The 14,859-nt window shown below is 42.4% G+C and overlaps 1 protein-coding gene across 4 annotated transcripts in view; it reads right to left on the reverse strand.

Moving 5' to 3' along the window:
- The window catches only part of SLCO2B1 (solute carrier organic anion transporter family member 2B1), a 179,851-nt gene that overhangs the window by 27,523 nt on the left and 137,469 nt on the right, over positions 1–14,859 (reverse strand). For all 4 annotated transcript variants that reach the window (XM_089688150.1, XM_089688148.1, XM_089688147.1 and 1 more), the window contains exon 9: positions 8,620–8,784. In XM_089688150.1, the coding sequence (XP_089544276.1) occupies positions 8,620–8,784 (165 nt within the window). The remainder of the gene's footprint in view (positions 1–8,619; positions 8,785–14,859) is intronic.

Raw genomic sequence — 14,859 nt, forward strand, 5'->3', positions numbered from 1 at the left:
GGAGGAATAGTGCCCCATCATTGGTATCAGTGGCAGGAATAGTGCCCCATCATTAGTATCAATGGAGGGAATAGTGCCCCATCATTGGTGTCAGTGGGAGGAATAGTGTCCCATCATTGGTGTCAGTGGGGGGAATAGTGCCCCATCATTGGTGTCAGTGGGGGGTGGAATAGTGCCCCATCATTGGTGTCAGTGGGGGGTGGAATAGTGCCCCATCATTGGTGTCAGTGGGGGGTGGAATAGTGCCCCATCATTGGTGTCAGTGGGGGGGGGGGGAATAGTGCCCCATCGTTGGTGTCAGTGGGGGGAGGAATAGTCCCCCATCATTGGTGTCAGTGGGAGGAATAGTGCTCCATCATTGGTATCAGTGGGGAGGAATAGTGCCCCATCATTGGTGTCAGTGGGGAGGAATAGTGCCCCATCATTGGTGTCAGTGGGAGGAATAGTGCTCCATCATTGGTATCAGTGGGGAGGAATAGTGCCCCATCATTGGTGTCAGTGGGGAGGAATAGTGCCCCATCATTGGTGTCAGTGGGAGGAATAGTGCTCCATCATTGGTATCAGTGATGGAGCACTATTCCTCCCACTGACACCAATGACACTTGCTGACCCTGTTCTAGTATGGTGCTGCTGCAGCCAGCATATGTGGTTGCAGCAGCACCTCTACACGGCACACTTACCTGCTGCTCCTGCACTCGATTTTCACGGGGCTGCTCGGCTCCGCCCCCTCGCCGGTGAGGAGGCGGAGCCGAGCAGCCGCGCGAACATCCAGTGGCCGAACTGAAGGAGCAGCCGCGCTTCCTGGACCGGATCGTCGTGGCACCGGAGCCAGGTAAGAGACAGCAGCCCCTGCCCACCCCTGTACTTAGTGTCCCTTCCATTGGAAGGGGGGGGTGGCGGCGGCACCGCGCCACCCCCCTAAAAAGTGTCAGTATGCCGTATACCGGCAAATAAGACGACCCCCGACTTTTGAGAAGATTTTCAAGGGTCAAAAAGTCGTCTTATACGCCGGCAAATACGTTATATTGTACATTCACATCAGTCCCTAACCCTCAAGGGGCGTACAATCTAAGGTCCCTAACTCACATTCATATACTAGGGCCAATTTTAGGCAGGATCCAATTAACCTACCAGCATGTCTTTGGAGTGTCTTTGCTGAACACATGAACGGTACGGGTGTTCAGCGGGCTATTCGCCCGCTGCGCCCCACAATGCACTGCACCCTGACAGTGCATTGTGATTGGTCAAAGCAATGCACCTGACCACAGGTCACAGGACCACAGCAATGCTTTGGCTAACCACAGCACAGGATGATGTCACAAGTGGGCGTATATATATATATATATATATAAATATATATATATATATACACACACACACACTGCATGTTGAAATGCATTTTTTATATTTTACAAAATATATGAAGAATGTTTTTAAAAATATATTTTTTTAAAGTATATTCTTCAGATTTCTTTTTTTGACATATAAAAAAGTCATTTTAACATATATTTTTACATATATTTGTAAATGCATTCCAAAAATGTAGATTTGTATTTATAAAGACATACAGTATATTTGAAATGTATTTTTTAAAAATATTTTCATATATTTTGTAATAAAAACGCATTTCAACATGCAATATATATATATATATTGAAATATATTTTGAAATATATTGAATACGGCCAAAATTGTAGAATTTCAAATATATGTCAATATATTTGGGAAGAACATTTTTAAAATATATTCTTAGAAATATGTCCTTAGAAATATAGAATATTTCAAATATATTTGTCTTCCATGTGGGAAGCTGCGCCCTTACATGCCTATGTCTTCCTATTTCCTATCATGACCATGGCAAAAATGGTGGGGAGCCAATACACAATTCCATAGCAGCAGAATATTACTTCTAAAGAGCAAACAAGGAGATGCTAGTGCCATATCTATGGTACTCCTGAAAGCCAGAATCCAGACAGCACATCTCTCTGGGGTTAGCACAGTGGCCAAGTGGTTAGCACTTCCACCTGGCAGCACTAGAGTCAAAGGTTTGAATCCTAACCACAGCACCACCAGCCTGGAGCTTGCATGTTCTCCCTGTGCCTGTGTGGGTTTCCTCCGGGTACTTCTGTTTCCCCCCACATTCCAAAGACAGGCTAGTAGGTTATTTGGCCCCTGTCTAAATTGGCCCTAGTATATGTGAGTTAGGGACCTTGAGGGTTAGAGACTGATGTGAATGTTCAACATACTGTATGTATGTAAAGCGCTGTGTGATGGCGCTATATAAATTCAATTTAAATAAGTTTCATTGGCAGGACTACATAGTTGTTAAGGTTGAATAAAGAAACCAGTTCAACCTGTGTGGGTGTGTGTATGCAGTTATGTCTCCAACACTTCCCATATCCCTGTATGTTGGTTACGTTAAGATGCCTATTTAAACGTTTTTCAAAATTTTCAACACGTCCCACTGACACCACCGATTGTGGAAGGGAGTTTCACATCCTTACCATTCTAACAGTAAAGAACCCTTACACAGTTGAAGGTTCCCATTTGGAAGACAAATATATTTTCAATATATTTAGAAAAAAAATATATACATACATTTACAATATATTGGCCTACACGAATATATTTTAATATGTATTCCAAAAATGTAAATTAAAATATATTTTCCAAAGGCATATATTTAAAAATATATTTTTCAAAATATATTTTCCAGATATTTTGAACATCTAAAAAAAAATGCATTTAAACATAGATTTTTAAATATACTTGTAAATGCATTCCAAATGACACTTTGATATATATTGCAGCGTGTGTTCTGAATATATTTTTAGTAATATGTTCTCAAAAATTGTTTAAATATATTGAATACGGCCAAAATTGTAGTATTTTAAATATATGTCAATATATTTGGGAAGAATATATTAAGAATGTATTTTAAAAATATATTTAAAATATATTTTTCTTCCATGTTTGTTAAACCATTAGAAAGTAACCACCTCTAAAATAAAATAAATACCCTATAACACCATCAACACCCTCCCCTAAGGGTGTGCAAAATCATATAAAGTGACAGTGAATTTACAAATTTATCCTAATATACAATAGCTGTGAGATATAATATCTCTATATACCTTTATCCCAAAAATAAAAATTATTTTTTATATATATCCAGTCCCCTTATGATTAAGTCGATGACGAAACGCGTCAAGGGTAGTGACGTCAAGACGTTTTACCGGAACCGGAAGTTTACTGGCGGCCATCTTGGAGAAGGGAAAATCGTGGAGTTACACTTGGACGTTTCCCTGGATGGTTGTGAGACTCCTTCTATTACCTATTAAGCGATTTTGAATCTTATATCATGTGAGCAGTTTACATTAAAGTATATTTGATATATCTATCTGGCGGTATTATACTATGTCCTGTGTGTTCTCTTGGAGATGAATGCAAACAGAGTGTCTGAGGAGATCAGAGAGCACCGTGGTAACAAGAGAGGTCTGAAGTAAAAACTATGAGAGGACTAGTCTGGAAAATTCCTGAAGCATTTTGAAGCATATTATTTTGGGATAGTTGGTAAGGGTACCCTTACTATAAATAGAAGTGCGCACTCAAACTTTGCTGCGGTGTTGATGTGGCACTGTTGAGTGTTATATACATTCATTTTTCACTGATTCATGTTTGATTCACTTTTTTCACTATTTTTCACGGATATTCACTGTACAAATTATATGTAAATTGTGATGTATAAAGGGTAATGCACTATGTGATTTTCCTTTTTTTTTGAGGTGGATATATTTTGGGACATCGTTGGAAGAAATTTTTGGACTTTTAGTTGGTGGATTGTACATAAATTTGAGTGGACTTTATTTTGTAGTGGACTGGATATATATAAAAAATAATTTTTATTTTTGGGATAAAGGTATATAGAGATATTATATCTCACAGCTATTGTATATTAGGATAAATTTGTAAATTCACTGTCACTTTATATGATGTTTGTTAAACCGCTTCACGTTCAAGTTCATTGAATGACCACGTGTCCTCTTGAGCGACCTTAGACTGAGCAGTTTTCTCCCTACGCTAGATTCACAATATTTATGTATTGCGATCATATCTCCTCTTAAGTGTCTCTTTTCCAGGGAAAACAAGCTTACCGTGAGAAGCCGTTCCTCAAAACTGAGGTCCTCCAGCCCCCTTTATTAGTTTAGTTGCCCTTCTCTGGACTCTCTCCAATTTCAGCACAACTTTCCTGAGGACTGGTGACCAGAACTGGATGGAATGCTCCAGATGTGGCCAGACAAGAGATTGTAAAATGGTAGAAATATAGATTTATCTCTTGAGTAAATCCCCTTTTTAATGTGTGCTAATATTCTGCTGGCCTTGCATCCCACATGGAAGAAAAATATATTTTAAATATATTTTAAAAATACATTCTTAATATATTCTTCTCAAATATATTGACATATATTTCAAATACTACAATTTTGGCCGTATTCAAAATATTTCAAAAATATATTTCAATATATCTGTGAATATATTATTAAAAATATATTCAGAACACACGCTGCAATATATATATATATATATATATATATATATATATATATATATATATATATATATATATATATATATATCAAAGTGTAATTTGGAATGCATTTACAAGTATATTCAAAAATCTATGTTTAAATGCATTTTTTTAGATGTTCAAAAATATCTGGAAAATATATTTTGAAAAATATGCCTTTGGAAAATATATTTTAATTTACATTTTTGGAATACATGTTAAAATATACTTGTGTAGGCCAATATATTGTAAACAGGGGCGGACTGACCATGTGGAAACTCGGGCACTGCCCGAGGGCCCGGGGACAGTAGGGGGCCCCATGAGATGCCCCTGGTACCTTTTTCATAGGTTATTTTGAGTTTTGGCAAGGACACAGGGGCCCCATGATCCCCTATTGCCCGGGGGCCCCATGAGTTGTCAGTCCGCCCCTGATTGTAAATATATGTTGCATGTATAATTTTTTTTTATCAATATGTTGAAAATATATTTATTTTCCATATGGGATGGTTTGGCTTGATATTGCTGAGTCTGTCATCAACTAGGAACCCCAGGTCCTTTTCCATCCTGGATTCCCCCAGAGATTCTCCCCCTGGCATGTAGCCTGCATTCATATTTTTAGTCCCCAAGTGCATCATATTCCCCTATATTGAACCTCATTGGCCATTTAGTTTCCCACCCCCATATTTTATTGAGGTCTTCCTGCAAAGTTTCAATATTCTGTTGTGAAGTTATTGCCCTGCTTAGCTTCGTATCACCAGCAAATACCAAGATTGAACTAATTATACCAACCACTATATTGTTTGTGAACAAGTTAAACAGAATTGGTCCCACAGAGCCCTAGACACATCACTCACAACTCCAGACCATTCAGAAGCTATAATATTTATCCCCAACCTTTGGACGTGTCCTTGTAACCAATTTTCTATCCAGGTATATATACCATCATTGATGGCAACAGACCTCAATTTGTAAATTAGGCATTTATAGGATACATTGGGGAAGTCTATATACACTACATCCTTAGACCTTCCTTTATCCAAATTACAGCTCACCTCCTTATAGAATGTTAACGGGTTGGTCTGGCAAGAATGATCTTTTTATAAAGCCATGCTGGTTACTACTAATGATATTACTTTCATCAGCAAAGTCATCTTATCATCCCCTCCGATAGTTTACATACTATTCATGTAAGGCTAACTGGCCTATAGTTTCCTGGTATGAATCTCAGTCCTTTTTTTGAATATTGGCACCACGTTATCTTTCCATCTGTCCGCTAGTACCATTCCTGTCGGTAAACTGCCCTTAAAGATTAGGTAAAGGGGTTTAGCAATGACCTGGCTAAGTTCTTTGTGGGCTCTCGGGTGTAGTCCATCTGGCCCTGGAGATTTGTTCACATTAAGTTTTTTATGTCAAGAACACTGGCCTCTGTTAGCCACAAGGGTACACTCCTTGCTGTGTTGCTAATTCTATCGTCTTGCCTATTATACCCTTCCTCAGGGGTGGACTGACAACTCATGGGGCCCCCGGGCAATAGGGGATCATGGGGCCCCTGTGTCCGTGCCCAAACTCAAAAAAGCCTATGAAAAAGGTACCAGGGGCATCTCATGGGGCCTCTTACTGACCCTTGGCCCCAGTGCCCGAGTTTCCATATGGTCAGTCTGCCCCTGTCAGGGACTGCGGGTCTCGCGGCGGCGCACAGGTCTGTGCATGCGCAGATTGCCTAGGTGCACTAATGTGCAGGCACTAGGACCTGGGCGGCGGCAATTGCGGACACGCATGCGCACGCAGGCGGGCGCGCGCCTGGCGCCAGTGACGGTGCTGGGCGCACTATTTAAACTGGCCAGGCGGTGACCAGCTTGCCGCAAGGTCTAGTTCCTGTAGTCGATCCTGCTTGTCCTGATTGTGTTGACCTTCTCCTGCTCTGACTCCCGGCTCGTCCCTGACTACTCTCCTGCCTGTTGCTATATTACTATTGGACCTCCCATTGCTGAACCTTGGCTCATGACCCGGCTGCTCTCTGTCTACTGCTTGGTACCTACCTGCCTCCACCGTGACCGACCCGGCTAGTCTGACTACGCTCATTCCTGACTGTCATCCATCCATCCCACTCGGGACCTGGACTTGTCAGCCTCTTCACATCAGGCTCACCCCCGGCACGTACCCTCGGCGGAACCTCTCTACCACAGTTGGGTGCACTCAGGGGTCGCGACCTGGTTTCAGTCTTGCACCAAGTCCATCCCCACCATTAGGGGCTCTGGTGAAAAGGCAGACTGGGACTCAGACTCCGCGTCCTGGGGAATCCCGTTCTGTGGATCACTAGAGATTCCTCCGGGCGGTGCCTGACACCGCCCCTGCCCTCCCTTTTCCATAGTGAATACTGAGGATAAAAAAACATATTTAATAAATTTGCCTTCTCCCTGTTGCTTGTAACTGACTTTCCTTGACTATCCTTTTTGGGGCCAATATGATCTGACTTTACTTTTTTACTATTTATATATTTTTTAAAAATGTGGGGATTCTTTTTACTTTCCTCAGCAATGTGTCTCTCATGGTCTATTTTCGCTGCCCTGATTGAGCTCTTACATTTCTTATTACATTCTTTGTTGGAATGCTGACAATGTCCCTTCATCCTTACATTTTTTAAAGGACAGGTTTTTTTCTCTTAAATATGCTTTTTTATGCTCACATTTAGCCACCCAGGGTTAACCTTAGTTAACCTTTTATGTTTATTGCCCATTGGAATACACTGGCTTATGTCATTAATTAAAATGTTCTTATAGCACTCTCATTTTTTTCTCCATGTTTTTGTTTCAAGAATATCTTCCTATTTAATGCCATGAAGTGTGCAGCACAATTTGGTAAAGTTGGAAATTCAATGTACATGCCCTACCCTAGTTTCTGCTTTTCCTATAATTTACAGCGAAAGTAATTGCCCTGTGATTGCTATTTCCTAAATTATCTCTTGCTTCCACGTTTAGTTGCCAAAACAATTGAGTTATTTTGGGGGGGGGGGTTCTTAGGTCATTATCAGAGGTAAAGAATAATATAAGGGAATAGTCCAGGGAGATAATCAGGGGTAAGGTATAATATAAAGATGGAGAGGGGTTTAAGTCCAAGAGTCCAAATAGGAAATTTATAAGGCCTCAGTTTCTTATTATGTCCATCCAGTCTGGGACATGTTGTCATATTTTGTGCAGCTATTTTCTCTGTCAGCTCCTTAATTCCCAATAGAATTGGGAGTTTAATTTTCTCTTCTATAGAAGTGAAGTCTGGGATGAGCCTCTGAATAAGAGTGTCTCTGCTGAATTGGAATGTACTCACTGCTAAGTACCTAGGCCCCCATAGCAGGAAGTAGACCTAATCTTCTAGGGCCCCCGGTCACACCAAGGGCCCAGTCTTCTCTCTTTGGGTTTGTAGATCCGCCTGTAGCACCCTGATTCGATTTGAAGGCTGTGGGTCTGTCTTTGGGGTCTTGTAGCATCTCCAGGTCTGTAGGCTCTCTTCACTAACTGATAAGTTTGAGTCTCCAATTATCCACATAATTTATTAATTATTTGGAATCATTTATTATGGCTTTACTTCAATGTTTTGTCAGGCTGCATTGATGATTGAGTTTTGAGGTGACAACCTGCTGATGAGTTGTGGCATGCCGCATGGCTTTGATTGATCCTTGTTGATCAGTTAAGCTTTATGAAGGAATGGGCTGGTGCTGCTGTTTAGTAGATGACCTGCAAGCTGCCCAGCTCAGCACGACAAGCACTGTTAGAGTTTTTCCAATGGACTTGGAAAAGGTTCTTGCAAAATTCCAAAGGGAATATTTCTGCTGGGCTGGGGTCCCATTTATGTTGGTCTCTGGTAGGTGACAGGGCTCCAAACTTCACTGACATAAAAGAAGATTGGAGTAATGACACTGTCAAATATTTTGTCAAACCACTCTTACCAGTCATTTTAGGTTAAGCATCTGTCCAACAATCTATCTTGTTATCCCTCTCTCTCTCTTTTACTATCCCTTTTCTTCCCTCTCTCCCAACTTCTACAGCTCTGGTACTCACCAATCATCAGGTTGGCTATGGATGCCGTGATGGTGAACTGCCTCTCCAGGAACTTGGCCATGAAGGTTGCCAGTCCGCAAACCATGACAGAAAGGTTCGCTTGAGCCATGACCACCAAAAAGTAAACCGGGTTCTTCAACGTCCTGAGCAAAACTTTGGGGAAGACTGAAATAAAAGATAGACAATAGGAGAGTTGTGCTACATGTGTGATAAGGAAGTCAACAACCTCTGCACTTGGTGAATGGCTTTGAAGGTTTATTTAGAAGAAAATAACTATGTTAATATTATTATTGTACAGGATTTATATAGCGCCAACAGTTTGCTCAGCGCTTTACAATATAAAGGAAGACAATACAGCAATAATACAGTTCAATACAAGAGGGTTAGGAGGGCCCTGCTCCATGGAGCTTACAATATAAGAGGAAGGGGCAGGTGTTACAAAATGTAATAATTGTGGGGGATGAACTGATAGGAGAAATAGAAGATTCGGTTAAGGCAGGATAGGTTTCTCTGAAGTAATAGGTTTTCAGAGATCGCCAAAAAGTGGGAAGAGTAGGCGCTAGTTGGACAGATTGGGGTGAGAGCTCCAGAGGATGGGAGAGGCTCTGGAGAAGTCCTGGAGATGAACATGGGAGGAGGAGACAAGGGAACTAGAGAGCAAGAGATCGTGAGAGGAGCGGAGAGGACAATTTGGGTGATATTTGGAGTCAAAACTGGTGATGTAATTTTGGGCAGAGTTATAAATGGCTTTATATGTTATTGTTAATATTTTGAATTTTATTTGTTGGGCAATGGGAAGCCAGTGGAGGGATTGGCAGAGAGGGTTGGCAGATATAGAACAGTTGGTAAGGTGGATGAGTTTGGCAGCAGCATTCATGATAGACTGAAGAGGGCATTGCCTGCGATTAGGTCGGCCAATGAGGAGGGAGTTACAATAGTCAAGGGGAGAGATAACAAAGGAGTATATAAGTTGCTTCGTGATTTTGGTGGTTAAAAACGGGCATATCTTGGAGATGTTGCGGAGGGGAAGTCTACAAGATTTGGACAGTGATTGGATTTGGAGCTGAAAGGACAGATAAGAGTTCAGGATTACACCTAGTACACTGGCATGAGGGGAGGGACTGATGGTTGTATTATTGATCTTGATGGAGAAGTCAGGGGAGGGGGCACAGGCTGGGGGGAATAGTATAAGCTCAGTTTTAGAAAGATTTAGTTTGATCAAGTGGAGTGATATCCATGCTGATATGTCACTTAGTGAGATGAGGAGTAAAAAGATAGATTTGTGTGTCATCAGCATAGAGATGGTACGTGAAGCCATGGGAGTTTATCAAGTGACCAGGAGAGGAGGTGTAGATGGAGAAGAGAAGGGGTCCAAGGACAGAACCTTGAGGGACCCCTATAGAAAGAGGAAGAGAGAGTTATAGGTAACACTGAAGGAGCGTTGAGATACAGTAGGTAGGAGGAGAAGCAGGAGAAAGCAGAGTTTCAAAGGCCAAGAGAGTGGAGTTTTTTTTTTTTGAGGAGGGGATGGTCAACAGTATCAAAAGTCACAGAGAGGTCAAGTAGTAAGAGTACGGAGTAGTGGCCATTGGTTGGGATGAGTACGGAGTAGTGGCCATTGGTTGGGATGAGTACGGAGTAGTGGCCATTGGTTTTAGCAGTTAGTAGATCATTAGTGAGTTTTAATAGGGCAGTTTCAGTGGAGTGTAGAGAGCGAAAGCCAGACTGTAAAAGGTCAAGAAGGTTGTTGTCGGTGCGGTGGGAGCTCAGGTGATTGTAGACTAAGCGTTCTAGGAGTTTAGAGGTAAACGGGAGCATGGAGATGGGTCATAAATTGTTCAGATTGCTGGGGTCCAGTGAGGGCTTTTTAAGTATGGGAGTGATCTGTGCATGCTTTAGAGGGGTGGGGAAGGTGCCAGAAGGGAGGGAGAGATTGAAGATGTGAGTGAGGGAGCAAAGGATAGAAGAAGACTGTAGTAGTTGTGAGGGGACGGGATCCATGGAGCAGGTAGTGAGACGGGCTTCTGAGAAAATTTTAGTGACCTCTTCAGTAGTAGCAAGTTCAAAAGAGGAAAGTATTGAGAGAGGTTAAGTATAAGGAATGCTAAGTGGGATAGATGTATGTGCCCGCACAAATTGCAGCAATCTTGTTTTTGAAGTGATTGGCAATCTTGTAAGCAGTGAGTGAGGTACTGGGTGGAGGTGGAGAAAGTAGAGAGTTAAAAGTAGAGAAGAGATGATGAGGACTGGATGACAAGGTATTAATAAGAGTGACAAAATAGGCTTTTTTGGCTGCATGGAGGGAGGAATTGTATGTGAAGAAAGCAAATTTATATCGGGTGAATGCTTGGTGAGATTTGGTTTTACGCCACAATTGCTCCAGCGCACGACTATATGTCTTAAGATTTCTGGTGTCATCAGTCTGCCACGGTTATAATGGTCAGGGCCTGATACTTTGTGTAGTAAGAGGAGCAAGTGAGTCTAGTGTAGGTGAAAGTGAACTGTTGTAGACAGAAGTAGCCAGGTCAGGGCAGGACAGGGGAGAGATTCTGTCATAAGGGTGGTCAAGTTGCAGAGTGGAAAATAGAAGGTTTAAAGTTGTGAAGGTTTCTGCGGGTGATTGTTTGCTGTTCAGAGGGATAGGTGTTTGAAGACAAGGACACTGTGAAGGTGCTGAGATTGTGATCAGAGAGAGGAAAGGGGGTGTTTGTGAGGTTGTAGGGAGTGCAAAGATGGGAGAAAACAAGGTCTAATGTATTCCCATCAGAGTGAGTGGAGGTCTGTGTCCATCAGAATGAGTGGAGGACTGTGTTCATCAGTGAGTGGACGACTGTGTCCATCAGTGAGTGGAGCACTGTGTTCATCAGTGAGTGGAGCACTGTGTTCATCAGTGAGTGGAGGACTGTGTTCATCAGTGAGTGGAGGACTGTGTCCATCAGAGTGAGTGGAGGACTGTATCCATTGTGTTAAGGCAAAAGATGAGGTTGGTTGAAGAGTTGGGATGTTGCCGGGTTGTTCACAGTAATAGGAATTTTAAAATCACCAGGAATGATAGTGGGTATTTCAGAAGATAGGAAGTAGGGTAATCAAGCAGAGAAGTCATCAAGAAAGTGTGACACTGATCTAGGAGGCCGATAGATCACTGCAATCCTCAGAGAAATGGGAGAAAACAGCCAAAAGCAGTGAGTTTTTAAAGAAGAAGCGGATAGAGAGGGAGGGTTAGGGAGGACTTGAAAGGTGCTCAGTGGGGATAGAAGCAAACCAACTCCACCACCTTTCCTACCACTGGGTCTGGGTGAGTGAGCCCAGAGAAGGCCTCCATAGGAAAGGGCTGTGGGAGAAGCAGAATCTGATGCTTAAAGTCAGGCTTGTGTAATTGCTTGTAGGTTAAGGGAGCGGGAGACAAAATGGTCATGGAAAGAGGTGAGCTTCTTACAGACAGAGTGGGCATTCCAGAATGCACATGGAAAAGGGAGGGCGGTTTTTAGGAGCATAGGGATTTAGATTAAACTGAGTGGATTGCGGCTAATCCTGGAGGAAGGAGAGTGCCTGGTGTGGGGGTGAGATACTGGAGGACCAGGATGCGTAGAGATAGAAGAAGAAGGAGGGTGAGGAAAGTAAGGTGGGAGCGGGATGTATATGAGTGCACATGCCTTCCTATCCAGGTGTTTGGGTCAGTAGGTGAGTAAAGTATCAGCAGGAGGTGATGAGAGCAGTAGTATGGAGATGGCAGCAGTGAGGGTGAGATGTATAGGCTTTGGGTTGGAGCATAAGGGTAAAGAAATGAGATTTTGAGTGTAGAGGATAGTTGTATGAAAAGGAGGAGTAGAGGCTGTAGCAATTGTGCCCACAGAGATGGACGCAGTCCTCCATTTTGTTAAGAACCCTTCCATGTTGTCTCATCTCTCTCCCTCCCAAACAGGCTTTCTCCTCCAATCATACCCCCTCCCTCGCTGTTGAGTGGCATGTGGTCTGGGTGATAACAGAGGTCACAGGCAAACCAGGCACAGCAGGAGAGCTCTGAGCTATAAAACCCCCAACAGAGCTGGGGCCTAGCTGTCTGGTAGCTGTGCAATCTGGGATATCGTAAAAGCGTAAACCAAGTCCTTCAAGGGAGTTCAAAGACATTCCAGAGAAGTCATAAAACAAGACACCACATTCAACATCTATTTCCCCTATGATTTCATATCTTGGAATATGAGAGACTTACATAAAAACCAGGCATATATTCAGATTGGTCACGTTAATACAAATTGTTTGGTATATTACCAATAGGAGAGCAGAAAATAAAATCTCCTTAACCGTCCCAGCAGGTATGTCATATTTCATATGCAGACATTCAGCAGACGATTCTGCATATTAATCTACCAGTGGGTGGAATGTTACATGTACCTAGGAAAAGGTATGGGTCAAAATATAAGCTATGAGAGTTTCTGGTTATAACTTAGGTCTCCACCTACACTTTCCTCCCCAAATGAGATGATTGGGTTACTGCTCCAGGGAGACACCCTGTGGATTTGTTAGAAAAGCTAGGCTGAGTTGAGGTGTGTGTGAGAGTTGAAGGTCTCCAGGCTTTTAACATCAAAACTAACAGTGGGAGATCAAAGCATCCTTTTGGCTCACGAAACTTCAAGCTGCTTAACCCAGGACATGTGACAAGTACTTTAACCCTCTAACTTCTTTCTGTTATCTCTTTGCTGTATTATTGTTCTCTGTATATTTATATATATATTGGCTACATCTTTTTCTGTAAATATTTTTATTGCACCCTTTTGACCTTTTAGTAATAAATCTTACTTTCTGAAGCATTGAACTGTTTCTAAAGCTCTTTAATGCCAACTACAAATTCCTGCCGCTGAAGAGCGCTACTGTGTGTGTTTGACCCTCTGTATAACCTGCCTGCGGTGACAGTGGTATACAGACGATTATTCAACCATCATAGTGTTATTGCTAATATTGCCGAGTTTCCTCTTTCTCTGTACAAAAAGGAGGTGGTGGCAGTGTGAAGGGTTAATTGCGTAGTTAACCTGACCCAGTAACAATCGCGCTCAGGCTGCAGGTACACAGATTGTGGTCCATTAGCTGGAAAATCTGTGTGCAGGGTGCAGCTGGGCATGGCATTGTTACGCACATGACATTGTGGTTTTAGATTGGCTAGTCCTTCGGTCACAAGTTTAGTGAGAAGGGCTGGGGTCTGACGCCGCAATCATCACAGAGGCGGCATATTAAAAGGTAGATGAAGTGGGAATCAGACTTGTAGGAGATGTTTCCCAGGGTGATTTGTTCGCAGTCCATCCAGCATGCAGTAAAGTTCTTTGTTGTATCTTCTTGCTACTTGAGTTATCCTGCTTTAGCTAAACGGCTGTGTTCAACTGCTGCTTCACACTCCAGCAGAAAATTCACTCACTCAGGACAATGCCCTATCTGTGACTGAGCACCCTGTCTGTGTCTATGTACAAAGTAAAAGTGAAGAGCAGAAGGCAGAGATAGAACAGGACAGAGTACCAAGACCTCAAGTCTTCACAGAAATCCAGGATTCTAGGCTTTAATCTGGACAGCCGCCACATGCAACCTCCAGAATATAAATGTTTTACATTTTAGCACATTCACTTGAGAATTTGTACAAGTAAGACATATAACAATTACAAGAGATATTGATTTCTGTTATTTTGGAACACCTTGACCATGACCCAGACTCTGAAGTGCTCTGCTGCAGGGCATGGAGACTAACTATATCTTAAAATTGCACAACAGGATCAAGAAGAAGAGACAACAACTGGATCCAATAACATCCTTTTTCACAGCAATTTCTAGCATGTGAGCCAGTTATATAAAAGAACCTAACATTAGCATATAAGCACCTAATATTGTCATTTAATCCTTAATAAAGCATATAACAAGTTGTTTTCTTTATGAGACGATATACTGTATAAGCATTTACATTACAAAGCTGTCCAACATACTGCCCCGAACTACATCACCGACCTAATATCCAAGTACCACCCAACACGCACACTCCGCTCCTCACAAGACCTCCTTCTCTCTAGTTCCCTGGTCTCCTCCTCCCATACCCGCCTCCAGGACTTCTCCAGGGTGTCACCCATCCTCTGGAACTCCCTGCCCCAACCCATCAGATTATCACCTAATCTCCTCTCCTTTAGGCGCACCCTGAAAACCCATCTCTTCAGGGAAGCCTACCCCACCCCCTGCTAACTTGCCGACCTCCTCCACTCTTCCTAC

Source organism: Staurois parvus, unplaced genomic scaffold (genome assembly GCF_062004578.1).
Source record: "Staurois parvus isolate SC_StPar_1 unplaced genomic scaffold, SC_StPar_1.0 ptg000447l, whole genome shotgun sequence".
Classification (NCBI taxonomy): domain Eukaryota; kingdom Metazoa; phylum Chordata; class Amphibia; order Anura; family Ranidae; genus Staurois; species Staurois parvus.